The 26,393-nt window shown below is 36.7% G+C and overlaps 2 protein-coding genes across 4 annotated transcripts; one reads left to right on the forward strand and one right to left on the reverse strand.

Moving 5' to 3' along the window:
* The first annotated feature begins 880 nt into the window (after positions 1-880).
* On the forward strand, positions 881-21,123 carry LOC121329971 (ankyrin repeat and SOCS box protein 2-like). 3 transcript variants are annotated; one of them, XM_041276122.1, is made up of 11 exons: positions 881-1,003; positions 4,437-4,713; positions 7,739-7,858; positions 9,456-9,622; positions 11,542-11,697; positions 12,245-12,490; positions 12,670-12,841; positions 14,114-14,161; positions 17,014-17,572; positions 17,940-18,093; positions 18,634-21,123. In XM_041276122.1, the coding sequence occupies exons 2-11, from the start codon at positions 4,448-4,450 to the stop codon at positions 18,774-18,776; spliced, it is 2,031 nt and encodes a 676-aa protein (XP_041132056.1). In that variant the 5' UTR covers positions 881-1,003; positions 4,437-4,447; the 3' UTR covers positions 18,777-21,123. The 3 variants fall into 3 exon arrangements, with proteins under 3 accessions (XP_041132056.1, XP_041132059.1, XP_041132057.1); XM_041276123.1 differs by having other exon boundaries at positions 886-990; XM_041276125.1 differs by lacking the exon at positions 14,114-14,161.
* Positions 21,124-22,958: 1,835 nt separating this feature from the next.
* On the reverse strand, positions 22,959-25,728 carry LOC121329972 (protein FAM181A-like). The gene is made up of 2 exons (XM_041276126.1): positions 25,398-25,728; positions 22,959-24,946 (listed from the first exon to the last, which is right to left on the reverse strand). The coding sequence occupies exon 2, from the start codon at positions 24,851-24,853 to the stop codon at positions 23,963-23,965; it is 891 nt and encodes a 296-aa protein (XP_041132060.1). The 5' UTR covers positions 24,854-24,946; positions 25,398-25,728; the 3' UTR covers positions 22,959-23,962.
* Positions 25,729-26,393: the final 665 nt, after the last annotated feature.

Genomic DNA, 26,393 nt, shown 5'->3' on the forward strand with positions numbered 1-26,393 from the left:
GACTGAATACGTAACACAAAATACACTTGTGTTTTCTACTGTCATGCCTGAAGAAATATGTTCCATAAGGAGCAGCTGATAGAAATGATTTCATCACTGCAGCTTTGTAACACTACATACTGCAATGCCCGAGCATGCAAACTTGACAAGTTGAAAGTTGGCTTGTCATCACATACATTAAATATATGGAGATTCCAGGAATGTACCAAGAGGAGTTTTTTATTTATCCTGTTGATGTGTGATGCAATTCCCAACTCATGTTGGTCAGCCACTCACCAGTTGTTTGAACTGGGTTCTGTATGAGGCCAGCTAATGAGACTGAATATGTAACACAAAATACACTTGCATTTTCTACTATCATGCCTGAAGAAATATATTCCATAAGGAGCAGTTGATAGAAATTATTTCATCACTGCAGCTTTGTAACATTACATACTGCTATGCTCGTTTGATGCAATCAAATGAATGGTTATGTTCTTAATTAGAAATAATTAACTGTAACTGCTATCTAATGCACTATGGGCCAGAAATGAAAACATTCTAAGTTGCTAGTTATTAGTTTTGTAATTTAATTTATATTTTTCTTTAACAAAAAGAAAAATATACTAGTAGAGTAATTACATCAAAAAACACTTCCCTTTGTTAAGAACTACATAATAATAATAATAATAATAATAATAATAATAATAATAATAATAATAATAATAATAATAATAATAATAATAACTTACAGTAAGCTCTTGTAATTTAAACCATCCCCTTGTACGGACAACAGCAAGGAATCTGAGCACGCGAACTTGACAAGTTGAAAGTTGGCTTGTCACCACATACTGTAAATATATGAAGCGCCAGGAATGTACCGAGAGTTTTTTTATTTCTGCAGAGCTAAAACACACTCAGAACCAAGAAAGAGAGTGAATGTGAAGGACAAGTGATACAAAGAAACCACCAAGCAAGAGTAGATTCAGGAGCTGTGAGTTCTTGGAACAGGTGAAGAAACAAGGTACTTTCACCCTGTTTGCATGACAAATGTCTGCACACATAACTGCTTTTGTTATTTTAGCTCAGCTGCTTTTTGCACCTGTGTTGCTTTGCACTTTCACCACTGAATTAAAGAGCCATTGATGCAGGACTGTACATGTAACAACAACACACAGGCAGAACGTGTTCTATGTTTGACATATTACATTTTGAGAGCACCAGGATCAGGCGAAATGTTGATTAACCTAAAGAGTCAGTCACCACTTATTGCAACACTTATTACAACTCTTTTTCACACACTCTTGTGAGACAAGAAACACACTGGTACATATGTACATGGCAACTAGAAAATGTGCAAGTAACATACAGTACAGACCTCTTAGGAAGAACATAAATACATTTTTTAAAGAAAATATAAGTAACTCAGAATGTGGATTGGAGCTACTGAGGCCTCAGTGTTCTTGTTTGAGAGTTAAAGGTAAGTTATTGAACACCTGCTGTAACATATATAATTAAATGCCTGGGGTTAATTAGGTGAATTCAAATTTCATTAAAATAGGACTAGCAAGAAAGCTGCCAATATTTCGGTCAATGAGTTGTCAAAACTGTGAAAAAGTATTGTTAACTTACATTCAAAGCATTTTTTTTTAAAATAGTTGGTCAAATCAGGGTATAGTTTAAAATAATGCATTTCAGTAGTACCTATATTTTTAAAACTTCAAGACAGTACCATAGCTTACATTCACAGTATGTTGACACCAAGATCTTGCTTCTGATTTATCTACCAATACAAGTGTGATATACTGTATATACCTAGGTACAGTAGACAGGACACTCCACTCGCTATATCACTATAGGTGGCTCACAGTTCTGCAAACTGGCTGTGCATTTCCACTCAGCTATGTAGACATTGTTTATGTGCAAGCATCTGTATTGTGTCCAAGCAAAACAGATTTTATCTAAACAGTTTTTTTTTTTTTTTTTTTTAAATGGATCAGGTGATTGAGAGCAATAAGAAATGCTTTTCTGGTTTGAATTCGTTAGTGTGTGAATCCCAGGAGCCCTATTTATAAACAATGAAAAACTCTGCACCAGCACCTGTAACTGGATCATTGCTCCTTGGGACTGTTTACTTGGAGAGAGAAACACAATCCAGGAGAGAGAAACACAATCCAGGAGTTATACGGTTCTTCTAGACACAACAGTGTATATTTCACTTTTCAACCTGGAATTTTCGAAGAATGTACATAAGATGACATGATCAAATATCTTTTAAACAGCAGTTATATAATACATTCAATCTCTATCACCCACCGAAATGTATCCAATGTCATACATACATTTTTAAAAGTATCTAGATTGCTGAACACCCAATTGCGATGACACTTGGTATGGACATTCCAATGAAGGAAGTGACAAAAGCATAGGAGATTGAAAAATAAAAAGACAGGTGGACCTTGATAATAAAACAAATGACTGCTGCCACTAAATTAATAAACCCAGCTATGACCTATTGCATGACCACACTGCCAAAAATGAGGACAATCAACAATCTTTACTGCCTCTGCATTATGTATAATGCAATTACACTTCAATGCGCTACACTACCTTATTTAAAAACCTGCCCTTGAACATGAACCCAACAACCAAAACGTTGTCAATGAAAGTTGCCAGCTTTGTCACATGTTGCTGAGGCTAAGCAGCATGTATTGCTATATTTGTGTTATGGTAGCTAATTATGTAACTGTCTATAGCAAAAGTACTTATAGTGGCTTTTAAAAAGTGGCAACTAAAACAAGTGTGATAATGATACCTAATTCAAATTTAATCCTAGAGTAGATAATATTAAAGCTTTGAGAGGTTTGATACTTTGATAAGCGATCTAATATTATGCCTACAATTAAGGACTTTAATAAAAGACAAACTAACTCAAGGTAACATGTATTTGCACCAGTGGTTTTATGTTGTGTGATTAATCTGACTAATTGCTTTACAGCGTGCAAGGGTTTAACTCACAGTACTAGGCTAAGTATAATAAAACTACCCAGTCTTATTTGTTTAAAAAAAATACTGTAAGTCACAGAGGCTCAAATCCAGCCCCCTCTGGGTTTTATAGGTAGCATTGAGTAATTCACTGACTAAGAACTGGTTCAGACAATATTGGTGAAACAAAGACCTTGGGAACTATACTGGTGCACCCCTGCGATACGTCTTATATACACAGAATCACACACTAACCTGTACGGTCTGTTTATTCTTTCTGTACCTGGGTGTCATGCTTCACAAGAAGTGTTTGTGAAGTTTGACATAAAAAAAAAAAAAGCCTGTATTAGAACATGCCCATAAAAGGTAACTCTTCTACAAATCCAGCTCAAGTGCTTCTGCTTGGATGGACAGCGCTGTGTTCACAGTATATCCAAACCACTTGTGTCACAAAGTTCAGATATTATTAGGCATTGTATGGGTATATATTTGTAATTCTTTTAAATGTTTTATGCATTGTGCATTCAATTTCAGGAAAGAGTCCACATTGCCTGTGTGTATACAATATAGGGAAATATAGAGTAATGCTTCTGTATAGTCCTGCATTACGCTTCCTAATGGTCCAAGTAACAGTTGGTATTAATGAATAATAAATGATGAAAATTATAATTATTTGGTTATTAGAACTGAAAGCATGCACGTATAGTGTAATGTTTACTATGATTATGAACAATTGTATTTTTGGGTTACCACTTTTGGGGAGGAGTGGTAATTATAGAAGTCTTTTAGAAATCTTAGACAAACACAGTGATATGTTAATAATATTGATAAAAACTTCTTGATGAAATGCTTGTCAAAGGTTTTCAAAGCGCCTCTCTGGTTATCACTTTACACAATTCAATTGGATTCCCTGGTACTGCACAATTCTCTAAAATGTTTCATCCTGGAAAGGTACAGTATAGGTGAATCAAATCAACCCCTTTTAAGTACAAAGGTCATGATTGAGTGTTTAAAGTTTTGGATATTTTTTCATATGTTCTGTTGCAGAATGGTGGAAACATCATATAAGTAATATGATTAAAAAATAGCATATGGTAGCAATGACCAATCTTTTTACAAAATGTTGGTCAAAAGCAATAGAGTATGTAAATACCAAATATTACCCATTAGAATAATGATTTACTCATACAAAATATATGTTGAACTCCTAGGGCTGGATACCTATTGTTTTAACTTATATGAACAGGAATAAGTGAGTGGTCAAAAGATTTAATCAATGAGATATTGTCTTACAAAGGCACTATATACACATAAATACAAAATGTAAATAGGAATTATATACATTATTTTTGAATAATATAATGAACTAATGAATTTACTTTTTGTATAAAGATTCATTTTCATAAACAATAAAATGTTTTAAAGAGTACAGTAGGCATTACTGGTTGATATTGTTATTCTTCTGTTTCAAGGTCAAGCAAACATGGCGTCTGGGGTCACCACCCAACGTGCCCCAGGGATCCTGGCCTACGAAGATTACAGCCTGTACAGCAGCCTCAGTGAGGACGAGCTCATGCAGATGGCCATAGAGCAGAGCCTGATGGACATGCATAGATCAGCAGCTGCCCAGAGCCTTCAGACACAAACAACAACAACAACAAGGAGCCAGCCAGCTGCAACTGGAGAGGCAGCTGAACACAGAAGACCTGCCAGAGCCAACCCACAAGCCCCCACTGCTTACCCTCCCAGGTGAGAAAACAGCCGTCCACACTCTCCACTGTCACTCATGCATGTGTGCGTGTCGTCCTTGTTGTGTGATTTGTAGGTCATTCTAGTTCCACTAAAACCTTCCTTCATTTAAGCACTGCAGAATACTTTATATGGGAAAAAAGTCACATCAAAGTTTTTTTTGTGATACTTTTCAGAAAGAAACTTATATACATTCTATGGAGCAGAGCTTAATGTACAAAAGTCAGGTCAATGCCTAACTTCCACTACATCGCTAATATCGAGGCGAAATAGAATTTCAAAGAGCTAATGAGCCTATTAAAAACAAACTGAACAATCATGCACACTGACACCACATCCTACTTACCCCGCACACATTTGGGCTATGTTAATTTTTTTTTTTTTTTTAGCTATTATTTTCTGAATTATCTTCAATTTTGTGATGCATCTGATGATCAGTCAAACAAGTATTGCTTTCAAATTTGGAAACAAGGTAAACAGGCAACACACCTGTTCTATTTGAAAAAAAAGAACCTCAGTATGTAACCTGACCAAGCAATAATAGCAAAAGGATAAAATATACATTTATGTTAACAAAAAAATTAAAATAATTAAACAATAATATTGACATCATGGAATGTTGATGAGTAGGGTGTTTTGATTGGCTCAAGCATAACTAGAGAGACTGTATGATTTTTAAGTGTGAGCACACCAAAACTTTTTACATATTTGTGTAGATGAAATATCCTTGACTGACTCTGTGGCCTCCAGGTTACCTCAGCTTAGCTCTGGGTGAAACCTGCAAGTACCCTCTGTCTGTCCTTCTCCACATATGTGAGATAAATAAGGTCTGTCCTTTTATACCCAATTCCCACTGACCCTGTGATAGAACCTTACTATACATCTGCACTGCACAGACATTATCCATTATTCTCTTTGTTCACCTAAAGCCTAGTTCACACAATAAGTCCTATAAATATAAACTGCCTGTATGACTGTCCACAACTAATGGCTTGACCATATCCTTATGGGAATCTCAGAGAAAAACAGTACAGTACCGTTACACAGCTGAAATAATTTGACTAATGGGTTTGAGCAGTTCTCTATATCATAATTCAATTTAGATATGGTATGCCTCCAGATCATTCATCACTTGACAACATTTCAATTGGATAAAATCCTTTTAGAAAATGACCAAAAAGACAGGGAGGGCATTTGCAAAAATGAGAAGGTTGCTAGTTACTAGTGAATTAGTGAAATACTACTTAACATTGCCAGACTTAACAATCTGGTTTTTATTTGACATTAATGAAAGATAGTAATGTAAGGAGACACATTCCAATGAGAAGTTGTTATCAATGTCTTTGTGTTATGAGGAGGCATACAGTGCTGTATAAGGCAGGCCAGCTGTAATCAGTCACATTCCTAACTAAGAATAGCTTTCACTTTGTGTTTTACTTCCAGTGAATTATCATCTTTTTTCTATTGTAAATATTACTGGCACACTGCAATGGAAACAGATTGTTGTTTTAGGAAAATGACAGTCCATGGGAACAGAACTTCTGTAAGTGTACACTACATGTGTACATGATATTATAATGAATTCTCTTACACATTGACATGTATATGACCGCTACTGAGCTTTAAACACTGAGCCCAGAAACCTGTGATTTCAACTGCAAACCATAAATTAATGCTTACGGGTCATAACCCATAGGTAAGGTATACAAAAGAAACTAGATTAAGTGGCCATGTTTTAAAACTGAAAAACATGCTTGAAAATTTGACTCCCTCTCAGTGCTGTGGGTTAAATCAGCCCTCCAGTCATACAAAAACAAAACATATTGGAATCTAAACATGATCAGCTATATTGAGCTATAAACTATACCTTGCCATGTTGTAAGCATTTTGCATTACTTCATGTGAAAGACAGGGATGTTCTGGACAGGGGCATACTTTCCTTTTGTTTTACTAAGAGATTTGTGTATGTGTGTGTGTGTGTGTGTGGATTATCTAATCCCATATGGCATGCTGCCAGAAGAGGAAGCAAGCAAACAACCTTCTAGTATTACCACAGAATACAACACAGCCAGGAATTGTACTGTGAGTGATTTGCTAGAAAATATATCAAGCGTGCATATATCAAGCGTCCTGTTTTAAAAATGTGAAACTACAATTTTTTTTCTTCTCTTAGTTCTGTGTTAAAGAGGTGTTTAATCGATGGGCTAGTTTACACAGTGATGTTGGTTTAATTTGATCAGGCAAGTTGAGTGCTGGAGCCAGTTTTACTGCATTGAGCTGAATGTTAGTTAACCCTTCAGGGTGTATGCTGCCATACAGCTGTACAATATTGCAACAACAACAAAAAAGTTTATTTGCATTCAATAATGACCGAACAAAATCTGCTAAAGATAAATTTGCTAACATGAGTAAAGTATAGAGGGGAATATACTTTGCTTTTGCTAGGCCAATACAAAAAAAGTACTGTAATATTAACAGGGCGCTACTGTATTTTGCATTCCAGCACTACAGTAAGTCAGGTAACCAGTATATTCAGTGAAAAGTTACTGTCCAACATTCATAAGTATACTCTAACACCATTTTAGTACTGATGCCATATCTTTTTAGTAAGGGAGGAATTAGTTGGAAAAAACTACGGTGATGTAGTGATGACGAATTCCAACTGGTTATGATGAAACAATGTTGATCAGGTATCGTAACAAATACAATGCTATGTGGCAGGTTCTTGCACAAACCGCCAAGAACTACCCTGAGGCTGAAATCCATTTGTATTATCTCTCTTTCAGCTGCCTTTAATGCATGTTCTTAATATGGACATCTGCAGTCCCACGACATGTCACCGAGCTCTGAAAATACAGCACAGCTGAACCCCACTGTACCGCTTTCATCTGCTCTCGTTGGCAGTGGCAGCCTGCGCTCATCAGAACAGGATTAGCAATATATAGAGCCCGACACAAATAATGACAGGCTTCAGTTACGACGAGTATTTTTCACTTTTTCATTCTTGTCGTTTTAAAAAATCTAGTGGACCTCTTCAACCATCTGGGACAGATACTGCACTCAGTGCCTTCATCACTGGCAACGGAAAGCAATGTGTCTCCTGGAGAAGATACGACGGGAGCATTTTCGTAACCGAACAAGTCTAGTAAGTGTCTTTGTTGAGTATGCAACCTACGGTTTAGAAAGAATGAATTAAGTAGCTGACTGGCAGAATGGATAGATATAGAGTAAATGAATGTTTTTATTTTTATTTTGTTTTATTTTATTTAGACTAATTAATCAGCAAAATTGTGTACAATGCCTGTAAAACAAACAAACAAAACGCTTGAAAACAAAAGAGATTACCTTATTATAAATAAAAAATGTACCTGGCACATACGCTTTTTTTTTTAAATACAGACACAATTTATTGGCTTTCATGGAAAAAAAAAAAAGTAATCTAATGGTCCATAAAATTAAAAACAGCTTTTATTCCAGAAAATCATAATATTATGACTCTTGATTAAAGTCCTTAGCAACGGACAAATAAACCATGTCTTCATTATATGGAGCGAGATTGTTATTTTTTTTTTTTTCAATTTTATTTATTAAACTTTTCTTAATTGAAACAACAAGGAATGCTTTGATCAATTTGCACGAAAGAGTAAACCAGATTATAAAAACTACAGATGTGTTTTATCATATGACTTCAGGGATATCAGTCCTGAGAAGGCTAATTATTGCTGGGCTCAGATTAATCAAATATATTGCTAACAGGGTTTTGAATCCAGTCGCTTGAATGGCTGCAGCGTGTTCTGGAACAGGAATTTTAAATGTAGGAATCCAGCGCTAGAGGTTCAAAGGTTTAAAAAAAGAGCTGACCGTTAAAGAGACAGTTCCTCACTTTGTGCAGGAAGTTGTGCAAAGGGCCAGTGACAATTTCAAAACCACAATGTGATATTTATGAACGGGCCATCGTGTTTCTGACCATTTGGCCCAGTTTAAAGCAGCAGTGTCCCAGAATCATGTATATTTTTAATGAGCCTGTTTACTATGTCTGCTTTCTGAATTGGAAAATTGGCAGTGCAGTTTTGTTTACATTCACAGTGTTTTTTCTTTTTCTTTAAGGAGACAAGATTCTTCCCTCATTGAAATGTGCTTAATACTAATAAGCAAATTCAATAAAAAAAAAAAAAAAAAATACAGAGATGTTTTTGCCAGTTCTATGGTGCTGTTCAATCAAACTTATGGCAAGGCGCCCCCAGAACCCACCCTGAATTGAAAACACTTATATACCTCTCCTCTGGGATGTCTTCATTGAATATCCCCACAGAATAGGGTAACAATGGATAGTGGTGCAATTGTTGATTGAATCCACCTATATTTCACTAATTTCAGCAGGAGAAGGACTGGCCATAGAGCATTGGTTCCCAACCCTGGCACAGGACTTTGTTCTAATGAAGTCCTAAATTAGTTAATTGGAAAACATATCTGGACTGGAATAGATTGTGTGTGCCACAGCTGGGAATCGTTGGTGTGTTTTATAAATACTCTAATATAATAATATAATTTAGTATCTCCAAATACTGTATATTATTTATTAAAACATGAAATAAATAGCCTATTGACTTTGCTCAGTATGTACCATATGCCCCTGTTCTCATTGCGCTCGCTTTAAACTCCATGCTCCAGTGCAAACTTGTCCGTATCACAGTGTAATGAATCTGTATAGTACATACTAACTACATTACCTCCTCTTGTAGCGAACCAAATCCTGTTGCCACAGCAATCATGCTTGAAGATGTAGACACTCTGACCAAGATGATGAAATCTGGAAAAAATATGACTGAAGGGGACAGAGATGGGTGGCTACCTCTCCATGAGGCTGCATATTACGGCAAACTTGACATTTTAAGAATGTTGCTGAGAGGTTAGTATAGGAAAACTATGACAACAATCTTGCATTTTTATCATACTTTTTTTCCTGCAGTGAAAAACCTAAAAACAAGCTTTACATTACACAGCAAGTGCTTTATTTCGTCAAACGCTGCATAGTGACTGAAGATCGAACCCTGACCTCCAGCCATTATACTCAGCTCAGTCAGCTGTCAGAGAGAATTAATTAAACTATACATTCTAATACTGCAAAGCATGATTTAGATACATTTAACAGCTTCTGTTTGCTATTGGCAAGCTTCATCAGCCAATCAAAAGTCTGGTAAACATTCATTTATTGAAAATATGTGATTGCATAGGTTCGTTATAGCTGTGGCCATTGCTAAGATGCAGGGCTGGGCTATCTAGCAATCAGGTGAAAACACTATAAAAGGAAGCTGGATCTCCTGCAAGGAGAGATAGGGGATTTATGAAACAACTTAAAACATGTTTAATCTTTACAGATAAAAATTGCCATCACCAAAATCAATTAATAAAAGTTAAATATTATTTAGAATTAGCTTACCTTTTTCATTATTTATATCATATTACTGTAATGTAATTTAAGATAATTTACTTAAACTTTAATATGGAAGAGTCAGGACGTTTATCCATTTACATCTGCATCACAGGAGGACATTTTACTAAGATGAAACTAATTTATTCAAACAAGATTTGCTTTAATATCTGCTTATATGGGTTTACATGTAAATAAATTATTGCACAAGGAATTTCCCCTCCGCTTGTTTACTGTTTAAAATGTAAACTTTAAATCATCAGGCTTTAAAATAGCCAGCAGACAATAATGACCTATGTTTATAATTACTATATGAATCACGTCATCACTGGAACCTATTAGCAGAAACTACACTTAATATAGAAGAGAGTGTAGATGTCACACTTAGAATGTCAACGACAAAGCATTGTGAACTTTTACACCACAACAGGTTGTATGAAAACAGATTAGGTATGTTATTATCTGCTTTTCATTTAATTTATTTTTGATTTAATATGTGTACTTTCTCTTGCACTCTTTGTATGACCGACACAGCAAAGCGTGAGTGAGTAATACATTCTCAACGTGATTAGACGCAGCCACCGAACACTTATAAATATACACTAAATAACATTTCACACTGTAATTTGTCATTATTTTATTACTATAACCCAACCATAGGCCTCACACCCATTGACAGATTTTACAAGCGAGCAGATAAATGTACAGGTTATTAGTTGTTATTTACAACAAATAATGACAACTACACTGTATTTCCTGTTAGTTATTACCCAGGTTAAAGAAAGTGTGGCCCATTAATTACAACCAAACAAAAAAGCAATAAAAGATAATTGTCTCTGATAGGTATTCCTTGTGAAATGTGGTGACAGCATAAAATTAACTGCGCAGAAGATAAGACATAGTTTATCAAAGCTTTGTGCTCTCAACAGACACTTCCTGAGGAAGTGCAGATCCGTGTATAGTTTCTCTTTTCTTTCCTCTTTTTAGCTGCAGTTTTATCACCTCTTGTGGATTAGACCATTAAAAGTATTTTAGTTTACTTTACTGGGTTGACACCAAATCCAAATATATTTTTTTTCATTTTATGGACTTCTGTAGTTCATTTAATGACAATCATTCATACTTGCATAATTAACCAAAGAAGTAGAAAAAAGAAAAATTGTCAAGTCACTCTAAAGTTAGAACAACAAAGATACCCTGTAGTCAAGGGTTTGTAATTGTTATGAGAAGATGCTATTGCCTCCTGTTTGGTAGTTTGTTCATTGGTTTGATGTTTGATGATACTGTACCTTTACAGAGATTTGGTGATTTAACAATCCAGTTGATATCACTGCATTAGGACGAACAGAGCCTGTTATCTGTGCATCAACTTGAAGAGATGTACTTTATATCCACAGCTTACCCAGGGACAGTTGATAAACGCACACTGCTTGAGGAAACACCTCTGTACTTAGCGACCATCAGACAGAACATTGACTGTGTACAGTTTCTGTTAGAGTCTGGAGCAGAACCCGATATCGCAAACAAGTCCAAGGAAACGCCTCTCTACAAAGGTAAAGCACATGTGGACAAGGGTAAATGATGGTGTGTGTAGCTGTGCTTGCAATATGCAAGTTAAGTAAAGCGTTGGTAAAGCAACAACAGGCTGACAATTCTTCTTTATTTTTTGGTGGCTAAGCAAAAACCCTGAAAAACTAAATACTTTATATAGCTAAAACTGGAAAATAGCTAAAGAGGATTGCAATGCCTAAGAACAAATTTAGACCCATGTTATACGTTTCTATACCTTTCAAATTGACCTGATCAAGACCTCATGAAGCATTCCATTTGGAATCTGTTGATAAAATTAACAATAAAAATAATCCAAGAAAAGTGCCAGCCACATTTTCAGTTCACACCAGTATCCCCTCAAGAAGAAAATCCATGTTTGATCTAAAAAAGAAGAAAGACACTACTTACTGTAGGCATAAATAGGAGCAGTGAAATAAATATTTGAGGTGTTTTTTTGCTTGTTTGTTTACCTTTGTGTTTACTTCTTGCAGAAAAGATGGCTTAAACTTTGGTATCCTAATGAATTTCGTCTGATCCTGTTTCTTCTAGCTTGCGAACACAAGAACGCAGAAATTGTGAGTCTGCTGGTGAGGTTCAATGCTGACATTAACCATCGCTGTATCCAGGGCTGGGCAGCCCTTCATGAATCTGCCACTAAGGATAGCATAGAGATCGCTGAAATCCTGGTGCAAGGTGGAGCCAAAATTGAAGCCACCAACATCTATGGGGTCACACCTCTTTTTGTTGCAGCACAGAGTGGAAACGTTGGGCCTTTGAGGTACCTTATATCATTGGGTGAGTCTAACAAAGATGATGTCTAAGAGATGATTGCGAGTCTTGGGTGAACCAGGAACTTTTTTCAAAAATAAAGCCTCAAACTCGAGCATAGCAGCTGGTCGCTGCATACATTCAATGCATCAAGGGGTAAATGTGCATATGTTTGGGTTTCTCTTAATGCACTGGTCTTGTTATAGGTGCGGACGTCAACACCCAGGCTAGTGACAGTGCGACTGCTTTGTATGAAGCCAGTAAAAACGGACATGATGAAGTTGTGGAGATTCTCCTTTCTCAAAACGCAGATGCCAACAAACCCAGCAAGCATGGGTGGCTGCCACTTCACGTAGCGGCCCAGTGCGGAACTTATGGGTAAGTATCCCATTATTATTATTATTATTATTATTATTATTATTATTATTATTATTATTATTATTATTATTGTGATGAAACTTAACAAGATCGTTTTAGCTGGACCATCCTTACTGCTGTTACTGCTGTAAGTTCTATGATTATACAGGGGTCTATTCAGTTTATCTAACCATGTGGCTCTAAACACCAAAGCTTTTCAGATAATTAAAATAGGATCCATTATCTACCAAGGTTAATTCAAATTCAGAATGCCGTGTTGGCGCCTGTTTTAATAGAATTTAATAGAACCCTGTTGTATTTGATTTATTTTTCAGCCTTTACACAATGATATACAGTGTAATACTAAAAGTAATTCTGCAAAACGCGTTTCAACTTTCTGAATAATGATAAGGACATTTGAAGACTTTAAGAAAGACTTCTAGTCCAAATATTTGTCAGATAAGTTATTTTACAAATCAGCAATAGAATGTGGACTTCAGTCCTTGTTAGTAAGATGTTTTTATTATTACTATTTTACATGTGATGGGCTAGTTTGTGTGATATGTAATCATTTTGGTTATGTGTCACAATGTACACTCTATCCTTTGCATTATGGTGTGTATCATGTAAGCAGGTCCTGTATTACACTGAAATGCATTTAAGTCACCACTAGTAGAAGCTAAACAACTGAAATGATGCAGAGCTCTTTCATTGTCGAGTGAAACAAGGAAAAGGCTGTTAAAAAGTTTTGATTAGAGTATAACCTTAGCAGAGTCTGTTTAATTGAGATTGAACTGACAAGGCACCACCAGTGGTGCCCAATGGCCAAATGTTGTAACATTGTTTAATTATGTCACATGTTATTCACTGGTGAATTGAGAATTTTCTGCTTACCCCTAATAGATTTAAATACATGTATACTTTATATGTATTTATACTGTGTATGGCAGGTACAGTAATATGCCACAGTATAGTATAAGCTTTTGAAATGGTAAAACTTTACTGTATTTTATGTGAAGGAAGTGCAACATTCAGAATGCTTCCTGTCTTCTGTTTGTATTCACAGTAGACCCTAATTTGTCTGAGCTCCCTTTATTTAAATTGTCCTCTTGTCCAAACAGGAGTGTCCTCCAAATCCAACTGTTGTATAGACAGCTTCCCCGTGTTCCAGGGTTATGCTGTAATATACCCCTTTCTCTATGGCTATTAAACTCAAATGACATGAAACATTAACCTCTGGATTGAATACAATGTTAAGATGGTATGTTCTTTATTGTCTCACACTGTTTACAGAAAAAAGCTGTATTACAATGAGGTGGGCAGAACTGATGAACAGGTTAAGTAAGTTGCCTTAGCCTAGTAAAAAAAAAAAAAAAAAAAAAAAAAAAAAAAAGCTATTGTGGGAAATAATGCTTCTGTTTGAAGTAGCTGTGTGCTGGATGGGGGGTGTGGGTGCTGTTTGAACAAGCTATGCTTTTAAGATTTTAAGTATTTTGAGCTATTTTGTCTTGAGATTAAGTAATTTTAATCCCCCAATGTAAGTTTTATTTTTAATTGCAAAAGAGGGGGAAATAGGGACCTAAATTCACCTTGGCTTTGAGCAGAGAAACATGTTTTTTTTTTTTTTAAATGTCATTAAACAAATATGTATCCTCTCTGTTTATTTTTAAGGGTGCAGCTTTTGTATTGTAAGGATTGCATGGTGGTGTTTATTGAAAATCTTCAATCTTAACAGCTAATAGCTTTCCAATGTATTATGCGTGGACAGTCCCATTTTTTTTTTAAAAAACGTCATTGTTATACAATATGCTAACATTGTTTTGTTGGCCCTTCACTGCTTTATATTGCCGTATATCGCAATGGGTGACTTAAATATGTATATATGTACAGTTGCATTGCAAGGAGCGGTCAAAAAGTGTATGCAAATGTTTACAAAAAAATTCCAGGTTGGGTAGAAAAACCTGTTATAATCAAACACTTTTTACTCACTTCCTGATAGCATTTGTTTATTATGACATTTGGCTTCTTTGACAAAGGGCAGTGTAGTTTGAAAATGGAAAACATCACATCATTAAAGCAAAACTCATTCTCTTTATTATAATTTTTGTTTTGTTTATTTTCAAAAGAAACTGGTGAACATACAGGGACTCTACATTCAACCACACCTGCTGATTTACAATTCCTGGTGTTGGGGTATTCGATCAACTTCTTACCCCATTCAGACCATTGCTTATGAAAAAAGAATGCCATCTCATATAAGCAGTGGTACCCTAAATTGCTATCCATTTAATAGGCATAAAGAACTACCTTATTACCAATTAACATCACTCAGACCCCTTGTTTACTAGATATGTTGATATCCCTAAATATATAAACAAGTGCATTTGCACCCAAAATGTTATCCACTTACTACAGAATGACTGAGTGAGATATTTTAGACCCCCTTCTTCCAAGACAGGTATCACATTGAAAGTCCTGTCATTCACCATCGAATTTAATGTGGGGCATTGAAGAACAGATGTCTCTCACAACAGTTTGTGAATGGGTTAAGAGTAAAAAGGAGGGAAAGGGGGATTTGGAGGATGATTGGGAGAACATAGACAAGCAACAATCCAGTGTTACTGAGCCATGTGAAAGATCTGCTCATGGATAATCAATGAATCAATGAAAGGACTTGGTATGAAGTGGGCCAGGGTTGCACCCAGAATGTTGACACTAGATTCATGTTCTGATCATGTTCTGGAATCCAATCCAGCAGTTGAAACAGCAACAAGGCTATAATGTGATATTCAACAAGCATATTGCCCGATCATCTACGTTCAGCTGGTGTAAAGAAGCACGTTGAAGTTTGATTTGACATGATAGCGTCCATGACAGCCACACACCACACACCAAGTTATTTTATTATGCAAGAACAGAAGATCATCTCTGGCCAGATGTGCAGGAAAAGTTCACTTGAACTATGGAGAATCCCTTGCTACAACTGATACTAGCACATGCAACAAGATTGTGTTCAGGGCTTTGCAATAGCAATATGTACAACACAATTGTGTTCAGGGCTTTGCAATAGCAATATGTACAACACAATTGTGTTCAGGGCTTTGCAATAGCAATATGTACAACACAATTGTGTTCAGGGCTTTGCAAATACTACCAGGAAGCATTGACTAAGTACTGGAAACAAATAAATAAATACTGTAAGAAAGGAGGTTGCTTAAAAAAAGAGAGACGTTACATTTCTCTTCCACTTTCAAAAATACAGGCTCGGGCATGAACATTTTGACCCACGCTCGCACTGCTTTGTTCATGTTTTGCATGTGACTTTTAAATCTATACTTAATTAATCACCTTATTAATTTCCCTTATTTAATGTATCTCCCATGTGTGCTCTAAGAAATGATTATGCTTTTTAAGTTCATATATTCTGCATACAACAATGAACAATGTTGAGCGGAATTTGTGGATCTATCTCACAAATCATTCAAGTCCAAAAAAAGGTATTGAGTGGGATTAATCTAAAGATAACTTCAAAACTGTTATATAGTTTTCAAATCTATTTTTGTTTAGCTTTTTTAATGATTTGTTTTTTAGTCAAAGAGAGGTGTAGGACTAAGTTAGCCAGGCTTTTTTTCACATCTGTCCTGTAATAATTCTCTTTTGGAAAGGGAGGTGTTAGATATTGATTGAAGTAAAATTGTGCTCATTCTAGATCAGTAAATCGAGGGATAAAGACCTCCATTTTGGGAGTGGCAAAATGTGATTCCAGGGTCCTACGGAGAAGGCCCATCTCCTGAGGTATTTCTAATGAAGGGCTGGAATTTATTAATTCTCTGCATACGCCTAATTCAGGGTAATACAGTGTAAAGTCTGTTTGGATTGTTTTAGACTGTTTTACACAGTATTATTTTTAAATGCAAGAAGCCTATCGCAAATGTGTTTTTGGGTGCTGAAAATGTGTTGCATAACTGGGTGACCCTTCTGTAAAAACGCTCCTATGCTATGTGAAAGCAGTACTGAACCAAACATTTGTTTCACTTGTGTAACTTAGAAAGATAGTGAGATGCAGTAAATGGTTTAACATTGTGGCTTGTGCTTCCCCATGAGTGTGGTGTGTGTATAAACACATTAGTAAAACGGCAAACGTACGAATGCTAGCCTCAGCATTCAATAACCTCAAGCTTGTGTCCCTTTAGGATCATCTCAATGCTGATTCCCGTTACCAGTCGTGCACGAATCAAGCGTTCTGGAATCAGTCCGCTGCACCTGGCTGCTGAGCGGGACCGAGACGATGCCCTGGAGCTGCTGATAAATTCTGGATTTGATGTCAATGCCATGCTGTCTCATGATCGCTCCCTGCTGTACGAGGACCGGCGTAGCACCCCACTCTATTTTGCTATCAGTAACAAAAACATAAATGCCATAGAGATGCTTTTGGAGGCCGGAGCCAACCCCAACATTGACACGATCAACCCTCTGCTGGTGGCCATCCGTCAGGGATGCATCACCTCCATGAAGCTTCTTGTGGAACATGGGGCCAACATTGACTGCTACATCCCCACTCATCCCACCTCCTTCCCAGCTACCATCATGTTCTCTATGAAGTACCTCAGCCTGCTGAAGTTCCTGCTGGACCTTGGCTGTGATGCAGACTCTTGTTTCAACTGCCAGTATGGAAGCGCACCCCACCCTGTGCTTCCAACCACCAGCAGCTATGATGTACCTAGACAGGCCTCTACACCCATGATAGTGCAGGTAAGGAGTTTTAAATAGTCAATATTAATGCCAAGGTGTGAATTGAATCCATGTTAAATGAGTTGCCACCTCGGCTGGTGTTAATAAATGATCCCACCCGCACTAATCGTCAGTGACAAACGTGACCCCAACCCAATCAATGCCCGCAGTCCCCATACTTCCTAAGCCTATTGACATGAAAACAACCCAATAGCAAAACATAAATGGGGACTAATTTAGCAGGGGAAACCCTGCCAATTATTAAAGTGACAGTGCAGCACACCAGCCTGACAACCTAATCCCCTGTTGAGAACTAGCTACAGCCACGCTGCTCATACACATGACTGTATCCCCCAAATTAAAAATGTGACTGTACTTGTGTTGTCAGTTCTGTGAGATGGTTTCCACACCAGACATAAGTCGATGGGCTGGCCCAATTATTGATGTCCTTCTTGACTACGTGGGCAACGTGACACTGTGCTCCAAGCTGATAGCACACTTGGATAGCTATGAAGACTGGGCTGTGATCAAAGAGAAATCCCGTAAGTACTTCTTTAACTCTCATCAGACTAATAGTGTATAACGTGTTGCATTTCAAGGGAAAATAATTGTGCGCAGCTGAAGGCGTCTACTCAAGTACAGTCTTCAAAAGACGTGGTGGGTGAAGGCTGTCATCCAGCTGGGTGCTAAGTATCAGTCAAGCAAATTTTATATAGACAAAACACTAATAGTGCAGTATTTCAAACAGAATGAACAAAAACAAGCCAACTCGCAAAGATTGTAAGACATGGCAGTAAAAACTGCAAGAATACAAAAAATCAGTCAATCCGTTCAGATTAAACCATTGCTTTTTAATGTTTGTAACTAGGGTCCCATGTTGCTCGCTTATTAAAGGCACTACCATGTGTAGAGACAATTACCTAATTTTGACTATAAGTGAGGAAACAACAAAAACTAAAATATTTTTTTTTCACTAAATTTATTACTCTGATTTGGTCGAAATTTAAGAGTGTTGTTTCGGCTGCTAATATGTATTACACTTAAACAGCAACTAAAGGGCCTTCAATCTTGTGTCCTTTTAGAGCTTCCAAGAAGTCTTTTACACCTCTCCAGACTAAAGGTCCGTCAGGTATTGGGGAAGGAACGACTGAAGCACCTCAACACTTTGCCAATTCCTGAAAGAATGATTCGATACCTGGATTACAACATCTCCATGGAAATCTAAAGAAGATCTCTTATGACAGGGAAGCTGTGCTGTTAACCAGCAGATGCTGAAAACAACGGTGTCATAAACACTGTGAACAGGAAAACATCCCATAAACAGGCAGTGATCTGTTTGGCCCTGTTACACATGACACGGGATAAGAGCCTATGCTCAGCTGCAGTTACAGTGTTGCTCATGTATGACATTTGCAGTAACATATCTAACTGTTCTGCTAGTGCTAAGCCACTGTACCAAACTTTACCACCAAGGTGGAGTGTTTAAAAAGCGCTCTTAAAGTATTTTTATGTTTTTTCAGTTTTGCTGTTCGTTTTTTCTAACACAATTAATTGCACTTGTGGAATGCAAAGGGTTATACACGTTATTTAATAATTAATTAAATATCTGGGTGTAATAGTTAGGACTGCAGTAGATCTTTCAGAAAACCAGGTGCATTACAACTATTGATCATTTTAAACTTTAATAATGTGATTACAGTCCCAATTTAGGATTATAATGTTGTTACACTGAAGTTAAACTATGGATCGCTTGTTCTAATTTAATATGTTAGTGAACCAAAGCAAAAAGTTTAATTATATTAACAATCAAAATATTTGAGTTAAACACCAGTAATACAAAATAATATGAAACAAAATAAGAAGAGCTTAATATTGGAGAGGAGAGAGAGAAGGTTAAAAACATTGTCATTTATACCCATTCTTTTGCCAGGTTTTTGAGTAGTATTTTTTAGGTTGCCACTTTCATGATTTCCCATGTATTGGCCTTTCCTCAATCGCCAGTGTGATGAGAAAATATATTTTTAACTGACATTCAAGACAGTATCTGGTTAACTGTGAAGGCTTTGAAAGTGCAGTCCTTCAAAACACTATAATTGAGGGTTATGCTAATGTACCACTGAAATTGTGAATTCGTGTGAATATGGTTTTAAATGAGCGTGGAACGTATTTTGCCAGCCAAATAATCATCTGTGTATGAACTTTACAAGAATTAAAAGTTCATTTTTAAAAATACCAAAAATGCTAGTTTGGAATTGGCCTGGGCTTTTAGGCTTGTCAGTGTCCTAATTTATTTTAAATGTCTATGAGAAGACAAGACGGTATTTTAGGAAGCTGGGTGTTTACACTATGAAAGGCGCTATATAAAAATAAAGACATTATTATTTATTTAAGGTATTGCAATATTAGGGGGTTGTCCAATTTTATAGTAAGCAGTGTAATGTTATAAAAGGCAGTATAGTTTAATATGAGGAAGTGACAGTATTTTGGAAGGCAGTATAATCTTATAGGAATGGGGAGAAAATATAGAAAGCAGAGGATAAGTGGAGGACTGAGAAATGGCTGTTATGAGCTTAGTCCCAGTCACTCGGACCTCACCCTGTGATTGGTGGGATGTTTGTATGATGAGGATGGAAGTTACAGTTAATGTTTATTATTTTGAAAAAGACCCACAGCTTGAATGCCATTTGTTGGATTTTAGTTTAAGCATAGACTTTAAACCTGCTCGACCAGAGGTCTATTGCCAGGTCCTACGTTTGGGGGAGCTACAGGTAGACTTAGGTAGCTGCAAGGGTGGTACAAGGCAAGAAACTTAGTTACCTTTCACTGTTTGTTTAATTAGGAAGGTTGGTGGCTGTCCCTCATTCTGAACTTTAAAACATATTTTGCATATATTCAACAAGTTTTAAATACAGACACATGTCTGTGAGACACAACAGCTCTATTGTTGTTCACATATAAATAACATCATAGGTGATTATATTAAGCTTAAGGTAGTAGATGTACTGAATTCCTGGATTGTTTATTTTAAAGTCACATATTGTAATATCTTGGTGCAATGGTACTATTATTGACATTATTTTAATATTGACACAATTAACTGGCTAAATTATTGCATGCAAACGTTACAAGAACTGTGCCAAAAAGGGCAGAATAACATTTAAAAAGATATTTTTTTTAATGTTGTATTTCATACTTTTTATAATCCTGCATTGATGTGAGAAAATATTATTCTGAATTGTAAGGTGTTGTGCACAGTGGTTCCAAAGAATTTTAAAACCAAACGTATATGTACCATATGTATATTGTAAAAATATAGAAATGGTTGTATTTCTTAAGGTGGAACTACTGATAGCTTTTTTTACGTGTGATCCAATATTGTTTTAATTTGTTGAGTGTGTGAAAAGGATATGAATAGACTGTAATATAAAAGAATATCTGAAGTAATATGAAATATGTGTACAGTGTTTATTTACGGAAAGTCTTACAAATGTCACTTTTTATTAGTTTTTTTCAAGTTTGTTAAATAATGAATCAGTGAACTATTTAACTGAAGAATGAATGAATGAATGAATGAATGAATGAATGAATGAATGAATAAAGGAACAGCACAGCAAACCTTACTGGCCAGGCACTCAAAATGAATTAAATAAGTAAATACATTGGTCAGTCCAGCAGCGTCAAACCTCATACTGGTGAAAAAAGAACAGACAGCTGTCAATAAAAGAATAAGTAGCGTCAAATGATGTTTTCTTACTGTACCTTCATATGAGTAGTTCTTGCAATTGCTCGCCTTCTGTGCAGCAGTATACTGCCATCAAAACCAAAAGGAAACTTGACCCAAAGTAGCAGGTCTCTAGATAGATTCTATTAAGGGTGGTCTAGCTAGCCTATTTTACATATATCTATGGCAGACAACTACAACCATAGAGAAGCTTCTGAAGTCTAGTGAAATCATCACAGCACAGGCAGAGCAGAAATCTCTGAACCAGAACTCAACTAACACTACAGATCCCATGGCACACTTTCAGGAAAGTGCAACAGTTTGAGCCTCTGTTTCTGGTATAAGTTACAATAGTGGTAAAACAAACAAACTCCTGTTGAGTTAACATTCTAATTTCTCCTTTCTCTTTGAAATGTGAAGAGGGTGTGCTTGAAACAAGATACTGATTATTAGCAGATATACACAGTGTACGCACTAAATATTTATAACTGACATAAACAGAAATGGATGGGAAATTTCAGGACGTATTTCACAGACACCAGGCTACTACTGTCTGTTAGCGTGGGAAGGGATTGGGCATGAACCAGGGTGAGCTCTAAGTCTCATTTGAGAATGTTATTCTGATGTGCCACCAAAAATCAACATTAAGCATGTACAAAAAACAAGGGAGTTCCTCTTTAAATCCTTTACCTGTTCATAATTCAACAATGTATGTTCTGTATAATTCTCTTTGTTTGTTTCTGCTTTGTTGTTTATTTGTCGTGCTTACAAACTATTCCAGCAAAAAAAAAAAAAAAAAAAAAATCTTTTAAAAAGACACAAGGCTCAAGGTTGATTTTCTAAAGTGAGATTTTTCTGTGTGGGTGTTTTTGTACCACATTCTCTTTAATTTGCGGTTGGACATGCAAGCAGGCTCCCCCTAGTGGCCACACTGTGGTAACTAATTTCTTTGGAATGCAGGTTTCTTTTAATGATGTCCTATATGCTTTGATTACTGAAGAAAAGGTGTGTTCAATTTGAACTAAAACAGCGCGTTAACTGTCTAAACTCAATGATCGTTGTTTTGTTATCTACAGCTCAAAACCAGTTATTCTCATATGGATCTCAAGCGTTATATTGTAAGCAATTACTTATCATGGTATCACCTCTAATTCCGCTGGTTTCTTGCTAATACTTTCAAATTGGTTGGTATACTGTGATTATCACTTAAAAACAATGACAGGTAATGCACATGGCTTCCTACTGAGTTTCATAGTAACAGTTGATTGTTTTATGTTTTGTAGTTATTAAGCAGTTCTCCAAGAGTTATATGTATAACAGAAAGAAAAAAAAAACACAAATGTAGAATTAATTTGAGTGGAAACTATAGGAATAACAGCGGTTCCACTGGAATTTTATAAGGATCTGTGACCATTATTCTAAAGTGTAAGTACATTTTCCATAGCAACATAACCTGCACTGCATAACATATTTTAGAGGCACATTTCATTACTTGGTAACGTGTGTATCTTAATAATGAGCTACTGTTTTCATTTTCCTATCAAGGTCACTTAAATTTACCAACAGCAAAATCACGTTCTATTACATTATTTGAAAGCAGTTCAAGACATCTCTCTTTGAAAATGAGATCAACATTGCCTCTAAAAGATAATACAAAACGAAAATAAATGGCTTCTGTCCATTTTATTTAGAAAGCATATCTAATTTATTGTAATTGCTTTAGGAATCTACATTGCAAGACTAATTAGGACATTTTAAAAAATGTTGCAGTATAACTTGATTGAATGCGGTATTGTTTTATAGACACTCAATTATGTTTTCTTCCCGCAATCCCTCCATTGCGAATTAATTAGTTTAATTCAAATGTCCTATTACTTCAATGATTCAAATTCTACAAGGGATCTATGTGTCAATATCAACATAAGCATAGAGTCACACATAACTACACATCTGAGATGTGGTATTCACTAACATAGCTGAATTTAAAGTGTCTATATAGCCTTCTTCTGTCCAATTTATAGCATGGGTTCAGATAAAGACAGAAAGAACTATACGGTTCTAGAATACACAGGAAAAAAACATTTATCAATGTATTTGGTAAGTTTATTTCTAAATCAGAACTCCCCTGCCCTTATTTTTACAATTGAAATCTTCTGCACTACAGTTCCTCTGTTGTTTTACTTCATGCTGCCATATAGGCCACAGTGTAAATTGAGATCCCAGTTATTTGGTAATGATTGTATTCTACTTTATGGGTTTGATGGGATTCAGAGGGCATTATTGGAACAGTTACCAGTAACTCATGCATCTGATTAGCGAATATTAATACAGGCAGTACTTCTCACACTGGTGATGAGCTTTAGAAAGTATTAATAAGATTCATTAAAAAAATAAAAGTTTACATGCTTCTCACCCGTAAATGCAAAGTATGCACAGCCAGTGAATACACTTTGGGCTTATTTTTTTGCCTCTTTCCTTAACATGTACAAATGTTAAAAGTGCTTATACTTGAAACCGTTCGCTGTATTTAAGGCTTTTTAAAACAAGTGTCTTCGAATATTTTTACATGTACTTTTTATAAACAAATAATAATAATACTAAGGGATACACATTATTCACAAGACACTTTACTCCAATGATCATTTATAACATATGTTTCTGAGTTCACTGTATAAGCTCCTCTTTTTAATTTAAACAAATCCAAAAACACTGAAAATTGGCGAAGGGACACCCGGTTTTGTTGGGATTGGCTTCAAAACGACATGTGGGTGGCCCTTTTGTCCAATTATTGGGTCTTTTGAGAAGCTGTGTGCCTCTGTCCGCGGGGTGGAAGCCTTCCCCCAGAGTCCAACGTCACAAAACCCTGACTGTGGCAAGATTATATGGCTTTGGTAAACGTGTTGTCCGTGGTACTGAAATGGACAGCAGCCACACAGGTTCATCCTGCTGGTTAAGGAAGCCATCTCCAAAGTCACTGGCTCCTTCTCAGCTATGCTCTGTTGGGTAGCAAGTGCTGAATGTGACTTTGGTACCTCGGACCGTTTCTTTCTCTTCTGATCCTCGGATCTGTGGACCGAGAGTCCACCGTCACTGATAACCTGTTTTTTCTTCCAGACAGACTGAAAGGGCTCGTGCTTCTCCAAGCTATTGGCCGCTCTCGGTTCTTCCCAGAAGGACGCAGGTAGTTGTCGTTTCCTCATAGGCACCTGATCTTGTCTACCGTTGTCCCTTTCGTTTTTTAAATTTTGTTCTGGGTTAATTGGCTCTTCACGTCCCTGATCTGACCCGAACTTTTCACTCAACTGTCCCACATTTATGTTCCAATTTGCAGCCTCTAAGGCGTACACACTGGATCTGTCCTCCAGAGCCTTGGCAATGTTTGATTCCGCTGACCTGAACGTGTGACATCTGGGGATCCTGGAGTACTTCTGAGAAAAGCGTTTCAGTTGTTTCTGCAAATATTTCCTGTGGTCCACCGATCGCCTACACGGGGCCGACTTGTCCAATGCCGCCTTGATATCACTCGATGCCAGGTTCACAAAATTTAATAAAGTTTTCACCTCGCTGTCGCCGCATGCCATTTTCACATCGTGAGTCTGAGAGAATCAAATCATCCAAACACCGTACATCACCAGCGGATGAAAATCTCTGCTTCCATTTTGTCAGATACTCACCTGCAGTAAAGCAATGCGAAGTTAGAAAAGTACACGCAAGTGTGCTAACGATAACAAATGCGTACAAATGCGTACAAATGCATAGATCCGCATGGCATATGACTAGAACCACAATTTCAATTTACCCCCCCCCCCCCCCCCCCCCCCCCCCCAAAAAAAAAAAAAAAAAAACAAAAAACAAAAAACAAACAAACAACAAAACAAAACAAACAAACAAAAAAACAGAACAGCTTATATCGTTATATTGTTTAACCAGTAAGTTAATAACTACTGTATTGGCCCAGTACGGACATTGTTGCCAACCATACATTGACAGCTGCTTGCATGTTAATGGTATAAATAATAATAATAATAATAATAATAATAATAATAATAATAATAATAATAATAATAATAATCATCATCATCATCATTTGGGTTTAATAAAATCAATAGTTTATCAATGGATTACCCGGTGACTCTTCTGACTTGAGAGATGGCGTCCCAGTAGAGCGACTGAACTTAAAAAAATAATAATAATAGTTTTACCACTTGAGCCCTGTGAATCAACATAAATGGTGCTTTCTTCTGGTGCTTTCTTCAGACCAATCAGCAACCTCTTCCTGTACACAATACGCCCCAATCAAGCACTAGGCTCCCTCTGTCCAACATTCTTTGCCATAACAAACTGTTGTCATAGAAACTCTAAGAGAAACGCAGCAAATGCGTGCAATATCTCTATTCGCTCCATTCTGCAAACCCTTCCCTACCAGGTCTAGCCTTTTTTTAGTTTTAAAACGTCTTATACTGACGTTGTGCAAAGACTATTTAAATATTTTTTCTTGAATATAATTTAAGTCTGTCTACGAGCTGGCAGTGGGCATGCTTCAGTGCAGCTAAACAATACGAGCTTTTACAGATCAGGCTGGGCTACTTTCAACTGTTCTGATCAGGGCTTTTTTCTTCTTCTCCAGGACTGATGTCTGAAGAAGCAGGATTGCAAAGAACTCTAAAGAGATGTGCACATATCCATGGAAAGGGGGCTTGAGCGCTCAAGAATCTTGTCTTTATATTTGCCCCCTCAATCGAGCAACACAAAAGCTGAATTACGCATTCAAACCCCGTGGGACAAAGGGAAAGGAGTTGGATAGCACTCTTGCATTTGTAGTGAAACAGTTAGAGACTTAAATCGAGTCGTCATGATGGAGAAAGAGAGTTGGACAAAGCCCATAGAATTGCCATCAGCAAACATTTTCCTGTGTCATATTAGTGGGGTCTCCATGGCTCCCTCTGCACCGGGGACAATAGCACAAGTTTGCACACTCGACTACTGTCACCCTGCCAACGCTGGCAATAGCCAGAAACAGGACAATCCCCTGGGAGAAAGCATGGGCGCTGCGGGGAAGGGAGCAATAGTGGTGGTGGGGGGTGGGGTTGAGACTTGTAAAATGCTAATTGAACTCCATCC

Source organism: Polyodon spathula, chromosome 17 (assembly GCF_017654505.1).
Source record: "Polyodon spathula isolate WHYD16114869_AA chromosome 17, ASM1765450v1, whole genome shotgun sequence".
In the NCBI taxonomy this organism is placed as follows: domain Eukaryota; kingdom Metazoa; phylum Chordata; class Actinopteri; order Acipenseriformes; family Polyodontidae; genus Polyodon; species Polyodon spathula.

Bases quoted from the DNA above. Each gene is read 5' to 3' on its own strand.
- LOC121329971 (XM_041276122.1), top strand. From the start codon at position 4,448: ATGGCGTCTGGGGTCACCACCCAACGTGCCCCAGGGATCCTGGCCTAC. The intron at 4,714-7,738 runs GTGAGAAAACAG...TAAAAAATCTAG, and splicing joins CCCACTGCTTACCCTCCCAG to TGGACCTCTTCAACCATCTG. The intron at 14,162-17,013 runs GTAAGTTGCCTT...GTGTCCCTTTAG, and splicing joins AGAACTGATGAACAGGTTAA to GATCATCTCAATGCTGATTC.
- LOC121329972 (XM_041276126.1), bottom strand. From the start codon at position 24,853: ATGGCATGCGGCGACAGCGAGGTGAAAACTTTATTAAATTTTGTGAAC.